At 40.1% G+C, this 18,835-nt stretch overlaps 1 protein-coding gene across 8 annotated transcripts in view; it reads left to right on the top strand.

The window, feature by feature from the left end:
- Positions 1-18,835, top strand: part of EDDM3B (epididymal protein 3B) — a 61,070-nt gene that overhangs the window by 35,354 nt on the left and 6,881 nt on the right. The window contains exon 8 of one of the 8 annotated variants that reach the window (XR_009355475.1): positions 7,849-7,930. The exons of 6 other annotated variants lie outside the window; for them this stretch is intronic. Coding sequence is in view for 1 of the 2 variants with exons in the window: in XM_059181018.1 (XP_059037001.1) it covers positions 10,218-10,308 (91 nt within the window). In the remaining variant the exon portion in view is untranslated. Of the gene's footprint in view, positions 1-7,848; positions 7,931-9,184; positions 10,309-18,835 lie in introns of those variants that run through there. One more of the 8 variants, XM_059181018.1, reaches the window with a different exon arrangement.

The raw sequence follows: 18,835 nt of genomic DNA, 5'->3' as shown, positions 1-18,835 counted from the left end.
ATTGAGATACCACCTTACACCAGTTAGAATGGCAAAAATTAACAAGACAGGAAACAACATGTGTTGGAGAGGATGTGGAGAAAGGGGAACCCTCTTACACTGTTGGTGGGAATGCAAGTTGGTGCAGCCACTTTGGAAAACAGTGTGGAGATTCCTCAAGAAATTAAAAATAGAGCTTCCCTATGACCCTGCCATTGCACTCCTGGGTATTTACCCCAAAGATACAGAGGTAGTGAAAAGAAGGGCCATCTGTACCCCAATGTTTATAGCAGCAATGGCCATGGTCGCCAAACTGTGGAAAGAACCAAGATGCCCTTCAACGGACGAATGGATAAGGAAGATGTGGTCCATATACACTATAGAGTATTATGCGTCTATCAGAAAGGACGAATACCCAACTTTTGTATCAACATGGACGGGACTGGAAGAGATTATGCTGAGTGAAATAAATCAAGCAGAGACAGTCAATTATCATATGGTTTCACTTATTTGTGGAGCATAACAAATAATATAGAGGACATGGGAAGATGAAGAGGAGAAGGGAGTTGGGGTAAATTGGAAGGGGAGGTGAACCATGAGAGACTATGGACTCTGAAAAACAATCTGAGGGTTTTGAAGGGGCAGGGGGTGGGAGGCTGGGGGAACCAGGTGGTGGGTATTGGAGAGGGCATGGATTGCATGAAGCACTGGGTGTAGTGCAAAATAATGAATACTGAAAGGCTGAAAAAATAAAAATAAAAAATAAAAAAAGGAAAAAAATAACAAGGATACCCGTAACACGGTAAAAACAGTTCAAATATGATCTTGGTTTGTAGAAAATTTCTATTTTCTGCTGGACAAAATTTATTTACTTTGCCGTGAACAGGAAATATCTGGACTCTTATCAGTTTGGACAATTTCCTTTGTATCCTGCAAGTCCAGCCAAGATATACACCTCTGGAGTGTCAGCTCATCCTTGGGGGTGAACAACCACTGACACCCCAATGAAAGGACACACTATTATCTCTTTGGTCCATTTCCAAGTCTTGGACAGTTTTCCCCTCAGCAGAAACGGGAAACTTACAATTTATACAGAAAAATATATGGAGTTCCCAATGATGGGTGTGGAAAGAAGAAGGGAGTCATAAGACAGTCTGACCTAGCAATGGGACAAAAAGTAAAAGATATTACATGTCCGAAATGAGCACCAGGCTAAGCCCTGAGAGCCGTTTTGACAGGTTTGTAGCTCTGCAGAAACAATAAAATGAAACATCACAAAAGAACTTAGAGCTAGCTCATCAGGTAGCATTAGTCTCTGACTCATTGTTCTGACCACTCACTTGTGAGGGGCATGACAAGAAAGACCTCAGCAACCAGAGAAGAGGGAGCATTCTAAGAGGTTGAATACGGCTGAATATTGTGTATCATTCAAGATACTAATGTTCTGTTATTTCAGTGACAAGAATTTGGTACTATTCCTTTTCCATTCAGCAAGCATGTAAAAGTCTAGAGAAGGAACAGACCAAATAGCAGGGCTTCAGCCTAATCCCCTTCCAGCTAGGCAGGAGTGTGGAGAAGATATAGGCTTATTTCTACAGAAACCCCACAATGGACACATCAAATGCCCTGAAGTTGCTTTAGGATTGTAGGGCTGGCACAAGGACCAAGCAACTGCCAGGGTCCATTCCTATCACAGGGAACTTCTGACAGTTCAGGACATGCTATTCCCAAATCTGGCAACTTGGAAAATTCAATCTTTTAACCTGAAGAAATTTGAGAAAGGACAGGTGCAGGAAGGACTTACTGACTTTCTGCAGAAGCAGATCATAAAACCCTCCTGGAAGAGGGATTAGTACATACCCTTCATTCTATCACATCTTTCCATACCTTCCAACACTTCCTCTAACGTAGCACACAAACACTCATGTGTAACCACTTCTTTCCGGCTTCATTTCCTTGGGAAGGCTCCCATGTCACCTTAAACTTATGTGAAATAAATGTGCATGCTTTTCTCTTGTTAATCTGTTTTTTTTTTTTCTCTTGGTCTGTTTGTTTGTTTGTTTGTTTAATGGAAGCCCAGCTAAGAACTTAGAAGGGTAGAAGGAATCGATATTTTTCCTCCCCTACACTTGTAAGAGTTGTGATAATTTAAGAGAGATAGGGAGCAGAGGTAGACTCTCCCAGTTGTGTCTTCCCCAATCTGTCTTGCACTTTACTTGGGGTAGCAAGATCGTCTTTCACCTGCCTAAATTAAGACAAGGTAGAAACTTTGTTTCAGGAATCAGGCAGAAGGCCAGTCTTGAGAACTTGGGCACTGGGTGAAAATCAGTGTGAATCAGAGAAAATGGTTCTTCACCAGAAATGGGTAGGAGACACCATGAAGCTCATCAAACAAAGACATGCAAAAGACCTGGTTCCCAAAGAGTCTGTTTCAGAGGCCTGGAATCTAGGCTTTCTTAAAAGTCTCTTAGGCACTTCTGATGAGGGGGCCAGGGTTGGGTACTCTTGCCCAGGCACAGGGGTAATCTGATACTGTTTTCCTCTGCTAGTGGGCAAACAAGTTTTTCGGCTATAAGTAGAGGGAGGATGTGTGGCTGTACAATAGGATAGATGAGTGCTAGACACATGGACACCTTTGTGTGTGTGTGTGTGTTTTAATCAATAGATTGGTTCAGAGCAGTTTTTAGGTTTACGGTAAAAGTGAGTAAAAGTATAGAAAATTTTCATAGTCTTCTCCCTTCCCCACTCGCCTACCCACACAGCCCACAGTTTTCCTCTTATTAACATCTTGCATTAGTGTGGTACTTTTGCTATAATTGATGAGCCAATATTGTTTATTATTAACTAAAGGCAACAATTTAATTAGCATTAATTCATTACATTCAATAGTTCTAGGGGTTTTGACAATGCATAATGTCCTTGTAGGAGAGGAAACCATTTTCCTTGACTCTCTTATGGTTTCTGGCTGGGTCTGAAAATTGAGTTGACAGAGATAAGTAAGAGAAAAGCATACAGATTTGATTAGATTCGTACGTGTACATAGTAGCCTTCGCAAGAGAATGAAGACCTGAAAAAGTGACCAAAGAAGGAAGCTTTTGTATCTTTTAGACTAAATAACAGTATATTTGTGAAGAATTGACAAGATAAAGGGGTTTGGTCCTTTGGGTAGTAGATGGTGAAGAAGTAACAAGAAAGAAAAGGGTTAGGTGAACAAGGTTTGTTTCCAGATTCCTCTGGTGCCACCTCTGGCTGGTAAGGTTGTCGGGCAAAGAATTTTTTTCCTGCCTTAAATACTTCTTTTTTTCCCCCATAGACTTTACCTATTTGAGAGGGAGTAGGGGAGAGAAAGGACAAGCAGGGGGAGGGGCAGAGGGAGAGGGAAAGGGAGAAGCAGACTCCTCACGGAGCAGGGAACCTGACTTGGGGCCAGACCCAGGTCTGGGAGATCATGACCAAATGCAGACGCCCAACCAACCAAGCAACCCAGACACCCTTATTTCCTGCCTTTAGGCAAAAAGGAGAGCCTTTCCGCATTTTGATTCTTGAGTGTCTTTAGTGCCAACAAATGTTTGTCTCAAAGAGCCATAATTTGGGGTGACATGGTCCGGTCTCCTTCCGCATGAACAAAGAAGATCTCCTCATGTATTTAGACTTTCTTTGTGTCTTTCAGCAGAGTTTTGTAGTTTTCCTCATATTGATCTTGTTCACTTTTTAGTAGATTTATGTCATCTGTCAGATAAATAGTGGGAAAACTGAGACAAAAATCCAGTGGAACTGGCTCCTAATCCAGGTTCTTTTCCACTTCATCACAAGGAGAGTTTTGAAAGTAACTGCTTGGTTATTCCCGAATTTCAAATGTTGAGAGAAGCATTAGAAATTTGGAAATGCATACAGCAAAATGAGTGTCCTATCTGGATAATCTGGCTCCTTGTTGTGCTGGTCTAACAGCATCATGTAATGATACAAGAGATTTAATTTCTCTCTTCCCAGACTTTTGATTCCCTCTAGTAAGTTAGAATAATGGAAATATATGACATCATTTAAGACTCACTCACTCTTCCTGATGGAAACATCTTTCATATTTTCCTTATAATAAAGGACTTAATCTGTAGGTATCTGAGAAGGCTGTGCTAAGGTTCTTGGGAGGGATTTTTTTCCTCCTACCCTCTACAGTTTATAAGCATGCACACACCTTATTATCCTCATATACTCTGGTCAAAGACTAATGCCCACCACACCCATAGCCATGACACAGAACCCCTTATCTCACTTATTCCAGAGAAAATGATCTTGGGAATTGAGAATGATCTCAATTCCCATGCCTCTTCCTTCTACCTTTGACTCTTTTAAACAAACTGGGGAACCGTGTTATTTGCAGATGCTGGCTGATAAGGAAAGGAAGGGTGTGTGTGTATCTGTGTGTGTGTGTGTGTGTGTGTATGTAAAGACTACAGTAAAATCATTTGAGTTACAGCAGATACAAAAAGAAATCTTTTTAAAAAATTAACTTGGTATACTTAGACATTATGAAATTCTCCCTACAATCAGACTTCCAACAAATTTATCACCTCTCATAGGGATTCCTTCATGTGTGTTGTAAGAATAATTAGGATTTACCCTGTTAACAAATTTCAAATGTATAGTAGTATATTGCCACTGTAAAAAATACTTCACTGAGTAAATTTTTAAAAAATAACTTTCATTTTTTTAAAAAGTTTATTTACTTTTAGTAATATCTACACCCAAGTGGTGCTCAAAACCACAATCCAGAAATCACGAATCACATACTCCTCTGACTGAGCCAGCTAGGGACTTCTTAAATTTAAGAAGTAAGTAAATTTTTAAGAGCTTATTGGCTTTATTCAGTGTCATGGATCAGGCAGCATCCAATCTAGCAGAGAGAAAGGAGCTCCAAGGAGCTGTACAGAATGAAAGATGTTTATAGGCAGGGGGAAGCAGGAACAGCGATGATACACAGGCAAAAAAGCAGGTCCGGTTTTGCAAAGTTACTTTCCTTTAGGGAATGGCAGGGATCTATCAGGCAGATTATCTAACTAGTGCTGAACAAGCAGGTCCCAGTTTCTGGGAGAGTCAAACTGGAGTTAAGTCTCAGTTTGGTAATGTGGGGCTTAGCACAAGGAACTCCATTTTGAGTTTTAACATGACTACAGTCACTATGCTATACATCAGATCTCCAGAATTTATTCAGTTGCTAAACTGAAATTTGGCCAACATTTCCCTATGTCTCCTACCTTTCAAGCCCGTAGTAATCACCACTGTACTCTGCTTCTGTGAGTCTGACTATTGTAGATTCCACATATAAATGAGATCAGACAGTACTTGTCTTTAATTAGGACTTTATTTCACTCAACATAATGTCCACCAGGTCCATCCATGTTGTCCAAAATCACATGATTTCCTTCCATTTTAAGGTATAACATTCCATTGTGTGTTTATACCATATGTTCCTTAGCCATTCACCATCACTAATCACCAAGGAAATGCAAAAAAAAAAACTGCAATGAGATATCACCACACATCTTTCATTGGATGGCTATCATTAAAAAAAAAAAAAAGATAAGAAGTGGTGTAAGTGTAGCATTAAGTGCCTGACAAGTTTTTGATTGCCAAGGCATCTTTTTCAAAGACATCCCTCAAATACACACATTGCTGGATGTACAGCTAGCTAAGGAGTGATGCCATTCCACCCCTGATGCATCCCCTTTGGCTCTGGTTGACCTAGATAACTGACCATTTGTGTGACCCGTCCCTTTTCTTTTTGCATGAGTTCATTCACACTCTTATGCTTTAAATTCACCAATAAAAAGTGAACCCTTAAAATCCTGGGCATCCCACCTTTGACTCCAATAAAGGCAGAGCCCCAAGTCTCTGCACTTTTACTCTTTCTCTACTCAAGACCTCGCTGTGTGGCTTTGGCTGTGCCATGTATCTTCCCGAATATATGAGGCTTATTAGCCTCATTTTTTCAAAGCTCCCTGAGGGTTGTTGCTGAGGTGTATCTTGAAATCACCCTAAGAGTCACAAGGGACAGTCCAGCCACAAGATCAGCTCTGGATGGGAAAACGTCTGTGGGGCTGACCACGAACAGTGTGGGCAATGTACATGCCGTAGTTGATGACATCACTCTCTAATACTTGATGCTAACACAAGACAGGGAGGATACTGAGAAAAGAGAACCCTGGTATGCTACTGGTGGGAACGTAAATTGATGCAGATATTATGGAAAATAGTATGGAGATTTCTCCAAAATGCAAACATAGAAGTACTGGGGCACCTGGGTGGTTCAGTCAGTTTAGTGTCTGACTCTTGATTTTGAATCAGGTCATGTTCTCAGGGTTGGGAGATCAAGCCCCATATTGAACTCTACGTTCATCGGGGAGTTTGTTTGTGATTATTCCTCTCTCTCTCTTGTCCTGCCCCTCTCCACCCCAATAAATACATAAATCTTTAAAAAATATTGAACGACCATATGATCCAGCAATCCCACTTCAGGGGGTTTATACAAAGGAATTGAAATCAAGATCTCAAAGAGATATCCACAACCCTATGTTGATTGAGGCATTTTGACAGTAGCAAGATAGGGAAGTGACCAAAAAGTTGTATTTACATAAGTCACTTCTACACCCAGTGTGGGCCTTGAACTCACCACCCCGTGACCAAGATTTGCATACTCTCCCAAATAGCCAGTCAGGTGTCCCCAGAACTGAAGGAATTATTAAATCTCAGTGGCAGGTTAGTGAAAAAGATGTTAATTTTTTCCCTCCCTGTGAAAATTAATACATGGAAACCTAGTTTTGAATGGCTGTGGGGGCCAGCAGGGGGTGCTTTCATGTCCCATCATGCACCAATTACAGATCCAACAGGACAAGACTACTTTGCAAGGCAAACTACTTCACTAGCCCAGTAGGAAGATAGCCTTCCCCACCCTGCTCCTCAACAGTCCTGCAAACCAAGCCTGCCACAACCCAGCCAAAGCAAAACTACCACACTTCCTACTCCCTGTTACTCCAGGGGACTTTGTGTTTATAACAGCTCTCCAAACATCTTACTTTCCTCTGGAAAAAAAAAGTGTTCCTCTTCTTTTTTCAGGCTCTTGCCCACACTTCTCTGTAGCTTGCTTGTCCCTGATTACAATTCTCTGCTATTCCTGAATAGGCCCATTTTTGGTGGTAAAATATTTTATTTTACGAGGTTAATATTTTTTATTTTTCGAGGTTAATACCCCATATCAGTTCATGACTCTTATCAGTTCCTTCCATGGAGTCTTTGGAAGCCCATGGATTCCAGGTTCAGACACCCTAAGACATTATTATATTCCGCATGAAGACATTTATCTTTTATTATGGTTTTGAGACACAGTTGTACCAAAATAATGAAAAAAAAAAAGTCATCTTTCAAGTCCTCCAAACACTGATTCCCAGAATACCTGTCCTTATACTCTCCTTCTTCAGCCCCAAATACCAGAGGGCAGTTCTATTTATGAAGTGTGATCTGAGACAACCTGTAGAGAGCAAGATGGAGTCTCTCATGTCAAATGGGGGACCCTGGGTCAAAGAGGAGCCTGTGTCACATCATGACACAGTAGTTAAAGGTACTGCAGCTAGGAGATATTCCCTGGGACCAGTATCGCTGACATCCTAGAAGTAATAAGAAACAGAACCCGGAAAAGGTGTGCAGGGACCTGAGACTGATTCAATCCCTTTAGAAAGGGGAGGATTTGGCAGCACAATGTCAGACGCTGCAGACCTGAGCCCTCCATGTCTGACCACATAAAAAGGCAACTGCCCCTGAAGGTTCTGCCCCACTGATCTTGAAACAAAACTGAGATCTTTCCCTGCTGGATCGTAGGAAGCAGTGAGTGCCCAGAGCAGACCAGCACACGACTGAGGCCTTATCTCAACTGTGCACCCACAGACTGACTTCAAGTTTGGTTCGTTAACTTACTACAGTCTTCTTTTATCTGCTTTGTGCTGTGTTTTGTCTTCTGCCTTGGTATGTGTGCTGTGTAAGAAGCCAAGGTGAATCATATGGTGAGATGCAATTGAGTTTGGAACCCCGAACCTGCTTTCTAATTTTGATTTAACTTTGCTTTATGATTGACTAAAGCTTTCATTGTGGAAAGACATAGCTCATATGTGGGTCTTCAGAGTGTGTTCATGAGGTTGGCATAGTCATCAGGATTCCATGCCTTTGACTCATCATATGTTAGAAAACCTAGTAGAATCAGAAAGACTCCTAAAGTCTTGAATGGAGTATAACAGATACAAAAATAATAAACTGTGGAATATTTTGTGTGAACATAGACTTTCCAAACACCACACTGAACGTGAAATCTTAAGGTTCAGGCAGTGCCAGGTGAAACAGAGACGAGTTCTATGCAAGAAGCAGTTGGCAGCAGAATCTGGTCTGGGACTTACCTCTCTGCATGTGGGGCATGAGTTGAAAGTGGCCAAAGCTGCGACCAAGGGGGATTGCCTCAGAAAGGCTCTTGGAAGGCTAGAAAACTTAAAGCATTGGGGACATTGCAATGATACTAGTCACTACTGGCCAAATTAATCTACAACTTGGAAGAAAGATGTGAACAAAAGTTGTGGAAAAATATGTACAAATATCCCAGAGATAAGTGGAAATAGAGCTGTACATAGTTAAGAAATTGTATATAGCAGCTGCTAGGTTACAAAAAAGGAAAAGATGTGGGCCCTAGGTAAATGCCTAAAAAGTTTGGTGTAAAAGGCCAACAGGCCTGATGCTGCACTTTGTATAGAAGACCCATGGTACCCCTATGGAGTTAGAAGTTAGGAAAAAACTCACAACCAGGACCCTGGGAAATATAATCATGGATCTGAAGGATCCTAGAAATGTAAATCCCTTAGTGTCCTGAGGGCCCCTCGCAGAGGTTTTCATCTTACTGATGAATCCATTTTACATCTAGACCAGGACAGGCAAAGAGGCGAAGTAATGAAGCTAATAAAGCTTTGTTTAGCTAATGAAGTAATAAGGCCAAATCAATGAATCATTTAAGTTTAAAAGATGATGCTAATCTCTTAAGACCCTGGGATCGCCATCCTGAGGATCCAGGAGACTAGGAGACCCTGCGGGAGTGGATTATCACAACAGACCTCCAATTACAAGGAAGAAAGCATTAGCTTATAGTAATGGACAAGGAAAATCTTTGGAAGTAGCAGAAGGTAGAGAATACACTCAAGCTGAGCTTCTGAAGATTAGAACACATCTTTGTCAAAAACATATACCTGATGTAGACTGGTGACTCCTCATATGGAGCTCAATCATTATAGAAATCTCTAGTAATATCCTATACTGATGGCTTAATAATGACTAATAATGATAAGGAGCGATTTATATAAGAAAAGGAAAAGTTAATAAAGCATTTAAGGGAACAGGGACTGGCTATTAATGATGAAAAAAAAACACAAGACCCAGACACTCATTGCAATTTTCTAGGAATTCAATGGTCTTCTGAAGGGAGGAAGTTAGCAGCAAGGAATAGGTAAAAATACAAGTAATGGGATCACCTAAAGATAAAACAGAGGCCAAGAGACTTATAGGCCTTTTTGTATCTTAGAGATACCCATAGCATGCATCAGTGTAATTTTAAATCCCACATGCAAAACAACTAGAAAAGCACAGATTTTGAATGCACAGAACAACAAGTTTTAAATACATTATAGGATTTCATTAAGACATTTCAAACAATATACTATCCAGCACCGGGAAAATCATTCCAAACAGAATTATCAATGAGTACAGAATATAGTCCACAGTCTCATGAACAAAGAAAGAACATAAGCCTAATATTCTACTCATAGAATTTTGGACTACAGAGTTCCCATTGTCAGAACATAAATATTCCACCCATAAATATTCAATATTTGAAAAATATATATGATAACTCTAGGAAGGTTACGAAGTACAGAGTCCCTGGTGGGAAAACAAGATATTACTGTTGCTTTCATTGGATGAAACTAATCCTGGAAGAATTACCAGGTATCCAAATTGATTTGAAATCGCAAACTTGGAAATGGTATATCCCAGGAAGGGACACCTCTTTCCAGGAACAACCAGAACTCTTCACCGAAAAGATACATAAGATTGAAGCAGACCTGTGAGAATTAACTCTGAGGGAAGGGCAAATCCATACTCAAAACCTAGGGAAATGGGGCCCATCCTGCTCTAAAGGTCTACCAAATTCCTGGTTTATGGACATATCAGCCTCCACAGTCTCTGGAGAAATAGAACGGACAGCTGCAGCACTGAGACTTCAGGACGAGCTGCTCCTCAGAGAAGAAGGTAAGACTCAATGGGTACAACTTGCAGAATTAATAGCAGTACTATTGGCTGTAAGAAAAGCAATAGAGGAGAGTCAAGCACCATATATATTTTTACTGACTCATGGGCAAACGAAATAGCCCTATGGTCAGGAAAATGGAAAAGAAAAGATTTTAGGAGCACTTAGGTGGCTTGGTTGGTGAAGCTTCAGACTCTTGGTATCGATGCAGGCCGTGATGTCAGGGTTGTGGAATTAAGACCTGTGTGGAGCTCTTTTCTTAGCCAGGAGTCTGCTTGAGATTCTCTCTCTCTCCATCTGTAGTCCCATCAAATATAAATAAATTGTCTTTTCCTTCAGAAAAAAAATTTTCTGCCATTTTGAAATAAATGGCAAAGACTATGGTCAAGAGAATAACGGGAAGAGTTAGATATAACCTCAGAAAGAATTAAACATATGTTACATACATGTTAGCACATAAAAGACAAAACAGACGTCTCAAAATATAATAATGAGGTTGATGCATTGACAAGAAACATTTAGGCAATAGAAACAAAGGAAAGATCGAAATTTAAAGTAAAGATGGGTAAGAAGAATGGAGGCACACTTTGCCACTGATAATATTAAACAGAGAGGGATGGAAAATGGGAGGAACCTCAAGTGACCCTTTTCAATTGACATTGAAAAGGCAGGGAAACCAATAACACAGAAATAAGGAAATGACAGAAAGACAAATAACTTCACATATAATTATGGAAATACATAGAAAGGGCATACAGGAACACATGCCTTGGATAAATGGTTCTCTGAAAGAAACCTTAAGGTCAGCTGGCAGGAAATTAAAAAAGCATTCCAAAGATGCCTCCCATGTAAACAGATGATGAATAAATGTAGGTACACTGCACTAACAGACACATACAAGTCCACCACATCTAATTTCACTATACAAATAAACTTTTGTAGGACCACTAAATCACAGCTATCAACAGAAGTATGCCACTAACATGATAGACATGTACACAGGATTAGGGATAGCTATGGCTGCCTCTAGCCCTTCAGCTCATGCAACAACAGGAGCTCAGAGTCATGGGCAGCTTACTTTGGAGCACCAGGAATAGTAGAAAGTTTTCAGGGAACTCGTTTTACACCCGCCTCAGTTAAAAAGCTCTGTGATCTATGGGATTTACAATGGATTTACCATCTAGTTTATAACCCTACAGCCACTGCATATAGAGAGGGATTTAATGGATCCTTAGAAGGAGAATTAAGATTGATAGAAATTCAATGAAGTTTTCAACAGGCTTTGGGTATAGCTTACTCTTTGCTAAGTCAAAGAGACAGATTAAAAAAAGGTAGTCTTTGTAAGATGTTAGATACCCTATTAACTTGTCTTCTTTCTTTTTGACTTAATTTACTTCTTATTAGATGTGACTTTGAGTTGGAGTCCTTTGACTTAAATATTCATTAAGTTTGCTTGATTCAGTTTAATGTACCCCTCCTGTTTAATGTGATGTGATTTTTATCTAAGATTTGAATTTTATCGATTGTGTTTGATTTCTATTGAACACTTGATTGAATTACCTAAATATGTCCTTTGCTATGTTAGCAAGCTAGAACTGCTATTTGCTTTAAGATGACTATGGACTCTGAAAAACAGTCTGAGGGGTTTGAAGTGGCGGTGGGGTGGGAGGTTGGGGTACCAGGTGGTGGGGGTATTATAGAGGGCACTGATTGCATGGAGCACTGGGTGTGGGGAAAAAATAATGAATACTGTTATGCTGAAAATAAATAAATTTAATTAAAAAAAGATATATTTGATTCTATGGTGAGTGCTGTGAAGTGTGTAAATCTGGCAATTCACAGACCTGTACCCCTGGGGATAAAAATACATTATATGTTTATTAAAAAATAAAAAATAAAGATAAATCAAACAAACAAAACGTTTAAAGTTGTTAAGATACTAGGAAAAAAAAAAGATATATTTGATTTGTGCATGACCCTTACAGAATTTCCCAGGAGGAATCATGGGGTAACATGTAGAGAGCAAAATGGAGTCTCTCGTGTCAAGTGGGACCCTGTGTCAAGAAGCAGCCTGGGTCAAGCTATTAAAAGAAGTTAAAGGTATTGCAGCTAGAAGATATTCCCTGGGACCAGTGTTGCTGACATCTTAGAACTAATGAGGAGCAGAACCAGAATAGGTCTTCGGGGGCCAGAGACAGATTCAATCCCTTTAGAAAGGGGAGGATTTGGCAGCACAACGTCAGACTCCTCAGACCTGAGCCCTGGATATCTGACCACTTAAAAAAGCAACTGCCCCTGAAGGCTCTGCCCCATAGATCTCCAAACAGAACCAAGATCTTTCCCTGCTGGATCATAGGAAGCAGTGACCACCCAGAGTTGACCCACACCTAACCAAGGCCTTATCTCAACTTTGCACCCACAGACTGACTTCAAGTTTGGTTCGTTACCTTACTACATCCTTCTGTTATGTCCTTTGTGCTGTGGTTTGTCTTGTGTCCTGCTCTGTGTGCTTAAGTATGTCTCCTTACAATTTTTGGCAGACACCTAACAGGTTCTTTTATTACCACTGTAATAAAAAGAGATTGGGAAAAGAAAAAGAAAGAGCATACCTCTCCTGTATGTCCTGTACGTATGTATGTTACAGATATCCAGAAAAACTGACTAAATGTCCCCAAATGGCTCAAGGCATCACCTTTAATGCAATCTTAAGCTGAGGACAAAAGGAAGATGTTGGAAAGAGGGTGGGGTGGACAATTATGGAGGTTACCAGGAAAAACCCAGCCACAGTGGTAATATTTGTTAGGTATATTTAACTCTAAGGCTTCTCCATTGATAAGAGGTTTTTTTCCCCCTTTCTTTCTTCTTCCTTACTCCCTTCCTTTGGTTTATTCCTCTTTCTTCTTTTGTTTCTTTCTTTCTTTCCTTTTTTTTCTTTCTTTCTCTTTCTCTCTCTCTTTCTTTCTTTCTTTCTTTTCATTGATAAGCATTTCTTATGATTTGTAGAGTCATGCTCCTCTTTCTCTTACTAAGTGGGAGATAAACGTACAAATGGAAATTTCCTTTATTAATACAAATGTTCCTTTAAAAAGACTTACTTCCACTCTGGTTTCAGAGCTTCTCCTATTTTGGAGTTCCGTAAAAATCACCAGCTCAAAATCATCCTTATGCCCAAGAGATAACATTTGGAGTAGCAAACTCTGCTACCCTTCATGACTATATGAAAGTAAGGTGGCCCTGTGAGAAACTCAACCACGCTGGCTTAAGTGCACTGATAGGAAACACACTCAAGGATCCCACTTCAACCACAAATTATGTCTTTGACTACATATTCTCCCCTTTCAATGAAGATTCCACAGTTTACAACACCAGAGGTGTTTGTTTTGTTTTTGTTGTTTGCTATTTCTTGACACAAACCCCTAGTCATCTGGGGACTTTCCCCCAGAAGATTTTAGGGAAGTGACTTTAGGAACTAGATCTCTGATTGTTTCCTGGTAAGTTCAGATTACCCTTCTCCAGAGTTACCCCTCCCCAGAGTCTTGTCATTCCTCTGTACCCAGAAGGAAGGCTTTGATATTGAACACCTTTGCTCCAGGCTATTCTCAGAGGGAACTTAAGTGTTCTAGATGGATGAGAAGACACAGAACAGGTTCACCTAGGAAGGCTGTCCCCCACCCATGACAGACTACTAATCAGTTGGAGTGAGCACCTCTCACTGCTATTCCTTTCTTCACAACTGCAGACTTCCTTGCTCTCTGATCTTCAGACCCACATATTGATTTCCTCAACCAGTGACACCTGAGTGTTGGACCTGAATAGGGTGAGTTGAGTTAGGGCTGATGATAAACATGCATGAGGAGGAAAAGGCCCAGAAACACTGTGAAGTGTCTCACTGAACTTCTAGATGGTAGAGTTGATGAAGTTCTAGAACCTAGGTGAGGTGCGGTGGGCGGAGGTCTGGAGCCGATGACCAAGAAAGAATTCTTGAGACATCTTTGGTGCAAAATGGTGGTTTATTAAAGCACGGGGACAGGACCCATGGGCAGGAAGAGCTGCTGCCCTGGGTTGTGAGGGATGGCAGGTTATGTACCTTGTGGTTGGGGAAGATGAGGGGAAGGGAGGTTTCAACAGAGCTTTCATATGCTAAAGAGGGCCTGCAAGGTGCCCTGATATCGGAGGCCTACTGGGTGGCCTTGCCCTTGTGGCTGGATCAATGTTGTTTTTAGGCCAGCCATTAACATCAAGATAGTTGGGAGGTTCTTGGTGGGATGTCATAATCAATCGTCTTTGTTAGTGAGGTTTAGGTTTAGAAGAGATTTAACTATATTTACATTCCCTTCTACCTCAGCCTCCTTCAGTTTTGTTTATGGTGGGGAGGGTGGCATTAGGGCTTGAGGAACGGAGTTATTTGCCTCTGGAAATTTGTGCTATTGATAAGGTCAGGGGTGTCTGAGGAATGCTACACATATTACTGAGGGGGATCGGATGGAGAGGGGGTGCAAGGTACCAGCTTTTCTTTGTCTTCAGCCAGCCTCCTGCTCCCTCATCATTCCCCCCTGAACAATTTTGACCCTTAAATCTTTAAGATAGTTGAAGGCAGAAGGTCTCATCTTCTGTAACTTCTTCCTGCTGAATAGGGGTGTAGAGCTGTCCTTATCTACTCGGGTCAATATTGATCAGTGGAGGAACATATAAGGGAGTTACAAAAGGTGGAGGCAGCTGAATTCACAGCGCTGACAGTGAAGAAATGTCTCTGTGCGTGGTCAGGATCATCTGTTGTCGTGAAGTCATTGCAGCAATGGAGTCTAGGCGATAAGAATGAGAAGCCCCAAAAGGAGATTTTTAATTGTTGGCCATAGTCGTCCTTCAAACCAGGAACTTAACCATTCACAGAGAGAGAGATTGAGAGAAAAGGATCTTGTAGAGCCTTAGTCTGGGCATTTGTATCTTTTATTAGTGTGACATTTTTGTGATGGTCTGGGATGTACATACAACATTCTGTTTGATAATTGCGCATGTGCCACCCTGTGCTGCTGTCAGGACATCTAAGGCCATCCTATTTTCTGGACTGCCTTGTGTATTTGTGAGACTTTGGTATTAAGTAGGGAGATTAGTTGGAGTGGTGATAGTTTTAGTAAAGTGCCCATGAATCCAGGCAAATCCTAAAGTACAGTGACCTATCCACCCAGGAGGAAACAGGGTTAGTTCCACATATCCAGTGGATTCCATTTGGAGCTAACCATCTAATGCCAGGTCGCCTTGCCCAGTCAGTAGCAAACCAGTCAGTAGCCTGGAATACTATTACTTGGGAACACATTTCTAATGATAGCCATCCTAGATATCGTGTGTTATTTGCCCAAGTATCATACGTATGATTTTTTTGTTCCCAGCAGAAAACTACCTTTTGACTGAGCTGTCCAATGGGTGTGGGTATGAACCACAAATATGTATCCCAGATTTGATATATGCCATCCTCAGTATAGCGAGAAGGAGGGTTTTGTAACTTAGGCCCATATTTGATTGGGGAGTTATGGCTCCCCTTTCCTTCCAAATAGCACCATGGGCATGTAGTACCAGGAAGGCATATTTGGAGCCAGTGTTAATGTTTATTTTTAGGCTTTGGCAATTGCAAAGTGCTAGTGAGCACTATGGCATATCTAGCTTTTCTTATTCTTTCTATGAAAGCTACTGTCATCAGTAAACCAACTGTCATTTATATTTTTAAGAGGAGCATCTTAAATCTGGCCAACTAGAGTAAGCAAGATCAGTAACCTCTGAACAGTTTTGCTCTATCGAGAAAGAAGTACAGTGGTCAGGTTCAGGCATATGGGTAACTAGGTTTAAAGTTTGACAAGTTTTAAGTATTATTTCTGGCATATCTGTAAGTATAGCACAGTATTTAATAAGTTGGCCTCCATCATCCATTGGTGGCCTTTGGCTTCTAAAACAAATATGGACCTAATGTGAAGTCATTACAGTCAGGGACTGTCCCATAGTGAGCTTTGAGGCTCTTTTTATGAGGAGGGCTGTTCTATGTTTAGCTAAAGCATCTATTTGCAACTGTACCTCAACAGAGGTGGCCTCTAGGATAAATATTACTAAGGGATGAAACCATTAAGAAGCCCTTCGAGTGGTCCAGCCTTAACAATATCCTGAATACAGAGGATCACTGGCAAGTGGGAGAAAACTTGTCAAGAGATAAGGGGAGTCCCCCATGCATCATCCAATCCTATCATAAAGAAAGTGGAGTCATCCATTATCTCCACAAGTCCATGGTTAATCCTATGGAGAGTGGTATGCTGGCTTTTAGGCAATTTCATTATCCCAGCCACACACAAGGTGATAGTTAAGTTATACAATTGTAGGGGAATCAATCCCATTTTCCAGTTAAACAACTGTTAAACAACAGTTAAACAACAACTCATGTGCCGTGAGGTCTTGTTATTATCCCCACAAAATAAAAAAAGCAAGAAGATCATCTAAATGAGCTATTGTGTAACTTTTCTGAAGTTTACCTCAAATTGTTTAGCTTAGGTAAACAAACATTTAAAGACAATCAAATCTAGAATAACATGCATAAAGGTGTGTTACTAAAACATAATTTTTCTCTCTAAAATAACCCTCAATTCCAGAGATAGCCAAATCAGGATGAATTCACTTGAGAAATAAGTCCAGTTTTAACAAACTTGGCCTATTAGTTACATAAGCTCAGCAAGAACAGTTGAGTGTGATCATATAGATCTTTTAGAATCTGCTTTGCTGGAACTTCTTATAAGGAATCTCTAGGTTGAGCTTTTAGTAGCTTCTCCGGGCCAGAAGCCAACCCATGTACTTGCCATCAGGCATGCCTGCAATATCTGTCAATTTCGGCAAATGCCTCTTCCTGAGACTTTGCACCTACCAAGGAGTGACATTCTTTACTTACCTGGTGAAGCTGCTGGGAACTCTGTAAGCAAGGTATCAGGCCAACAGTCCCAAGGGGCTTTATGGCTCCAGGTTTCATAAAGTCAACCTTAATCCCTTAAAGCTGTCTGGTCATATCTGAGTCTATGCATGTCTTTCTCAAATATGACATTCCAAGCAAAGCCTTGGTGAAATAACCAGTTTCCAATGCTGTCCTGTTACAAGGAGAGCAGATTCTTATTGAACTTATGCAAATGACTGATTGCCATGGAAGAAAGAATACTTACTGAGACCTTTTGGCTTCAGAGGGTTCAGATAGAGAGAAAAGTTGAATGCCTTGATTTGTTTACAAATCAATACTTTTACATCTCTGTAAGTTACATATAACTTAAGAAAAAGTATCCCTAGTCTGGAAGAGCAAACATTAGAGAGAACCAGCAATGTTTAAAGTAAGACAAAATATTAAGTGATAGAACACTATAATCTTTTAGTTCATTTAGTCCCATGTTACTAAATCGGGTGAATGCAGCTTTAGTTAGTTTTGGAAATTCTTACCCATTTCAGTTTTAGGATTTTCAAGTATATCAAATATCTGTATTTGTCCTGAAAGTCCTTTATATGAATCTCCTTGAAGATAAGACTCATTTTACAAGAGAATTAAAATAATTATAAATGACAAAAACTCAAAATGGACATAGTTAGAGCTGATGAGATGAGAGTTTCCACTTTAGCTGGCAAGGAAATCAGGTTATTTTTGTGACACATAACATTGCCATAATTACAATATCAAGCGATGATCTCTCAAAACATTAAAACTTTAGGAAGTGCATAGAATCTCTAGAATAAGTATAGCATTTTCCCAAATGTAACCCAAGGTTTATCATTGGTTCAGTAGTACTTCATGAGCAACTTCACGTATCAAGGAAAAGCCCAAGTTAAAGAGATTTACAACTTAAATCTTGTTAACATTTGCTAAAATCTTATAAAGTTTTGAAGCACATGCCTAAATATAATTAGGGATGTTAAACACCTGATAAAACATAGAAACTGGGTTTTCTGAGCAGGCAAAGAGAAAACCATTTACATTCTCTTAACAGCAGATCAATTAATCTAAGAAAACTTTGTCCTTTTGAACAGAGACAATTTCAGTCTTATACCAATGTACCTTTAAAACCCATTCATTTAGTCTATCTTGACCATAGCTGAAATTCCTTTTCTGAAGATTTCCCTTCACACCTTCTACAACTTTGCTTTGCATTCAGGTTTTGTCCCAAGCCATTTCCTTCAAACAACCATTTCATTTAGGACAAAATGACCTTGTCTTACCCTCAAGAAAATGTATTCCCATTCTTTATATCTTTCTTACATATCATCTACTTTTCCAGGGTTGTTTCCCTTATTTCCATCAGTCTTAGTTATACCAAGCAGAACTTTGTATTCTTAGAAATACCTTAATCTCTAGTGAAGACTAAGTATTAACCAATTGTGAACTTACAACAGAATTCTTCAGATGGAAAATGTATGAATCAGTTAAGCACAAAACATGTTTACCAACCGATTTAAATACTCTTAGTTTCTTTGCAGTAAGAAGTCAAAAGCACATACCTACATCCAGTAATTAACAACTTA

The sequence above is a fragment of the Mustela lutreola genome, chromosome 7 (assembly GCF_030435805.1).
Source record: "Mustela lutreola isolate mMusLut2 chromosome 7, mMusLut2.pri, whole genome shotgun sequence".
In the NCBI taxonomy this organism is placed as follows: Eukaryota; Metazoa; Chordata; class Mammalia; order Carnivora; family Mustelidae; genus Mustela; species Mustela lutreola.
Note: the sequence above shows the minus strand (reverse complement) of the source record. Positions and strands in the feature narration are given on the sequence as shown.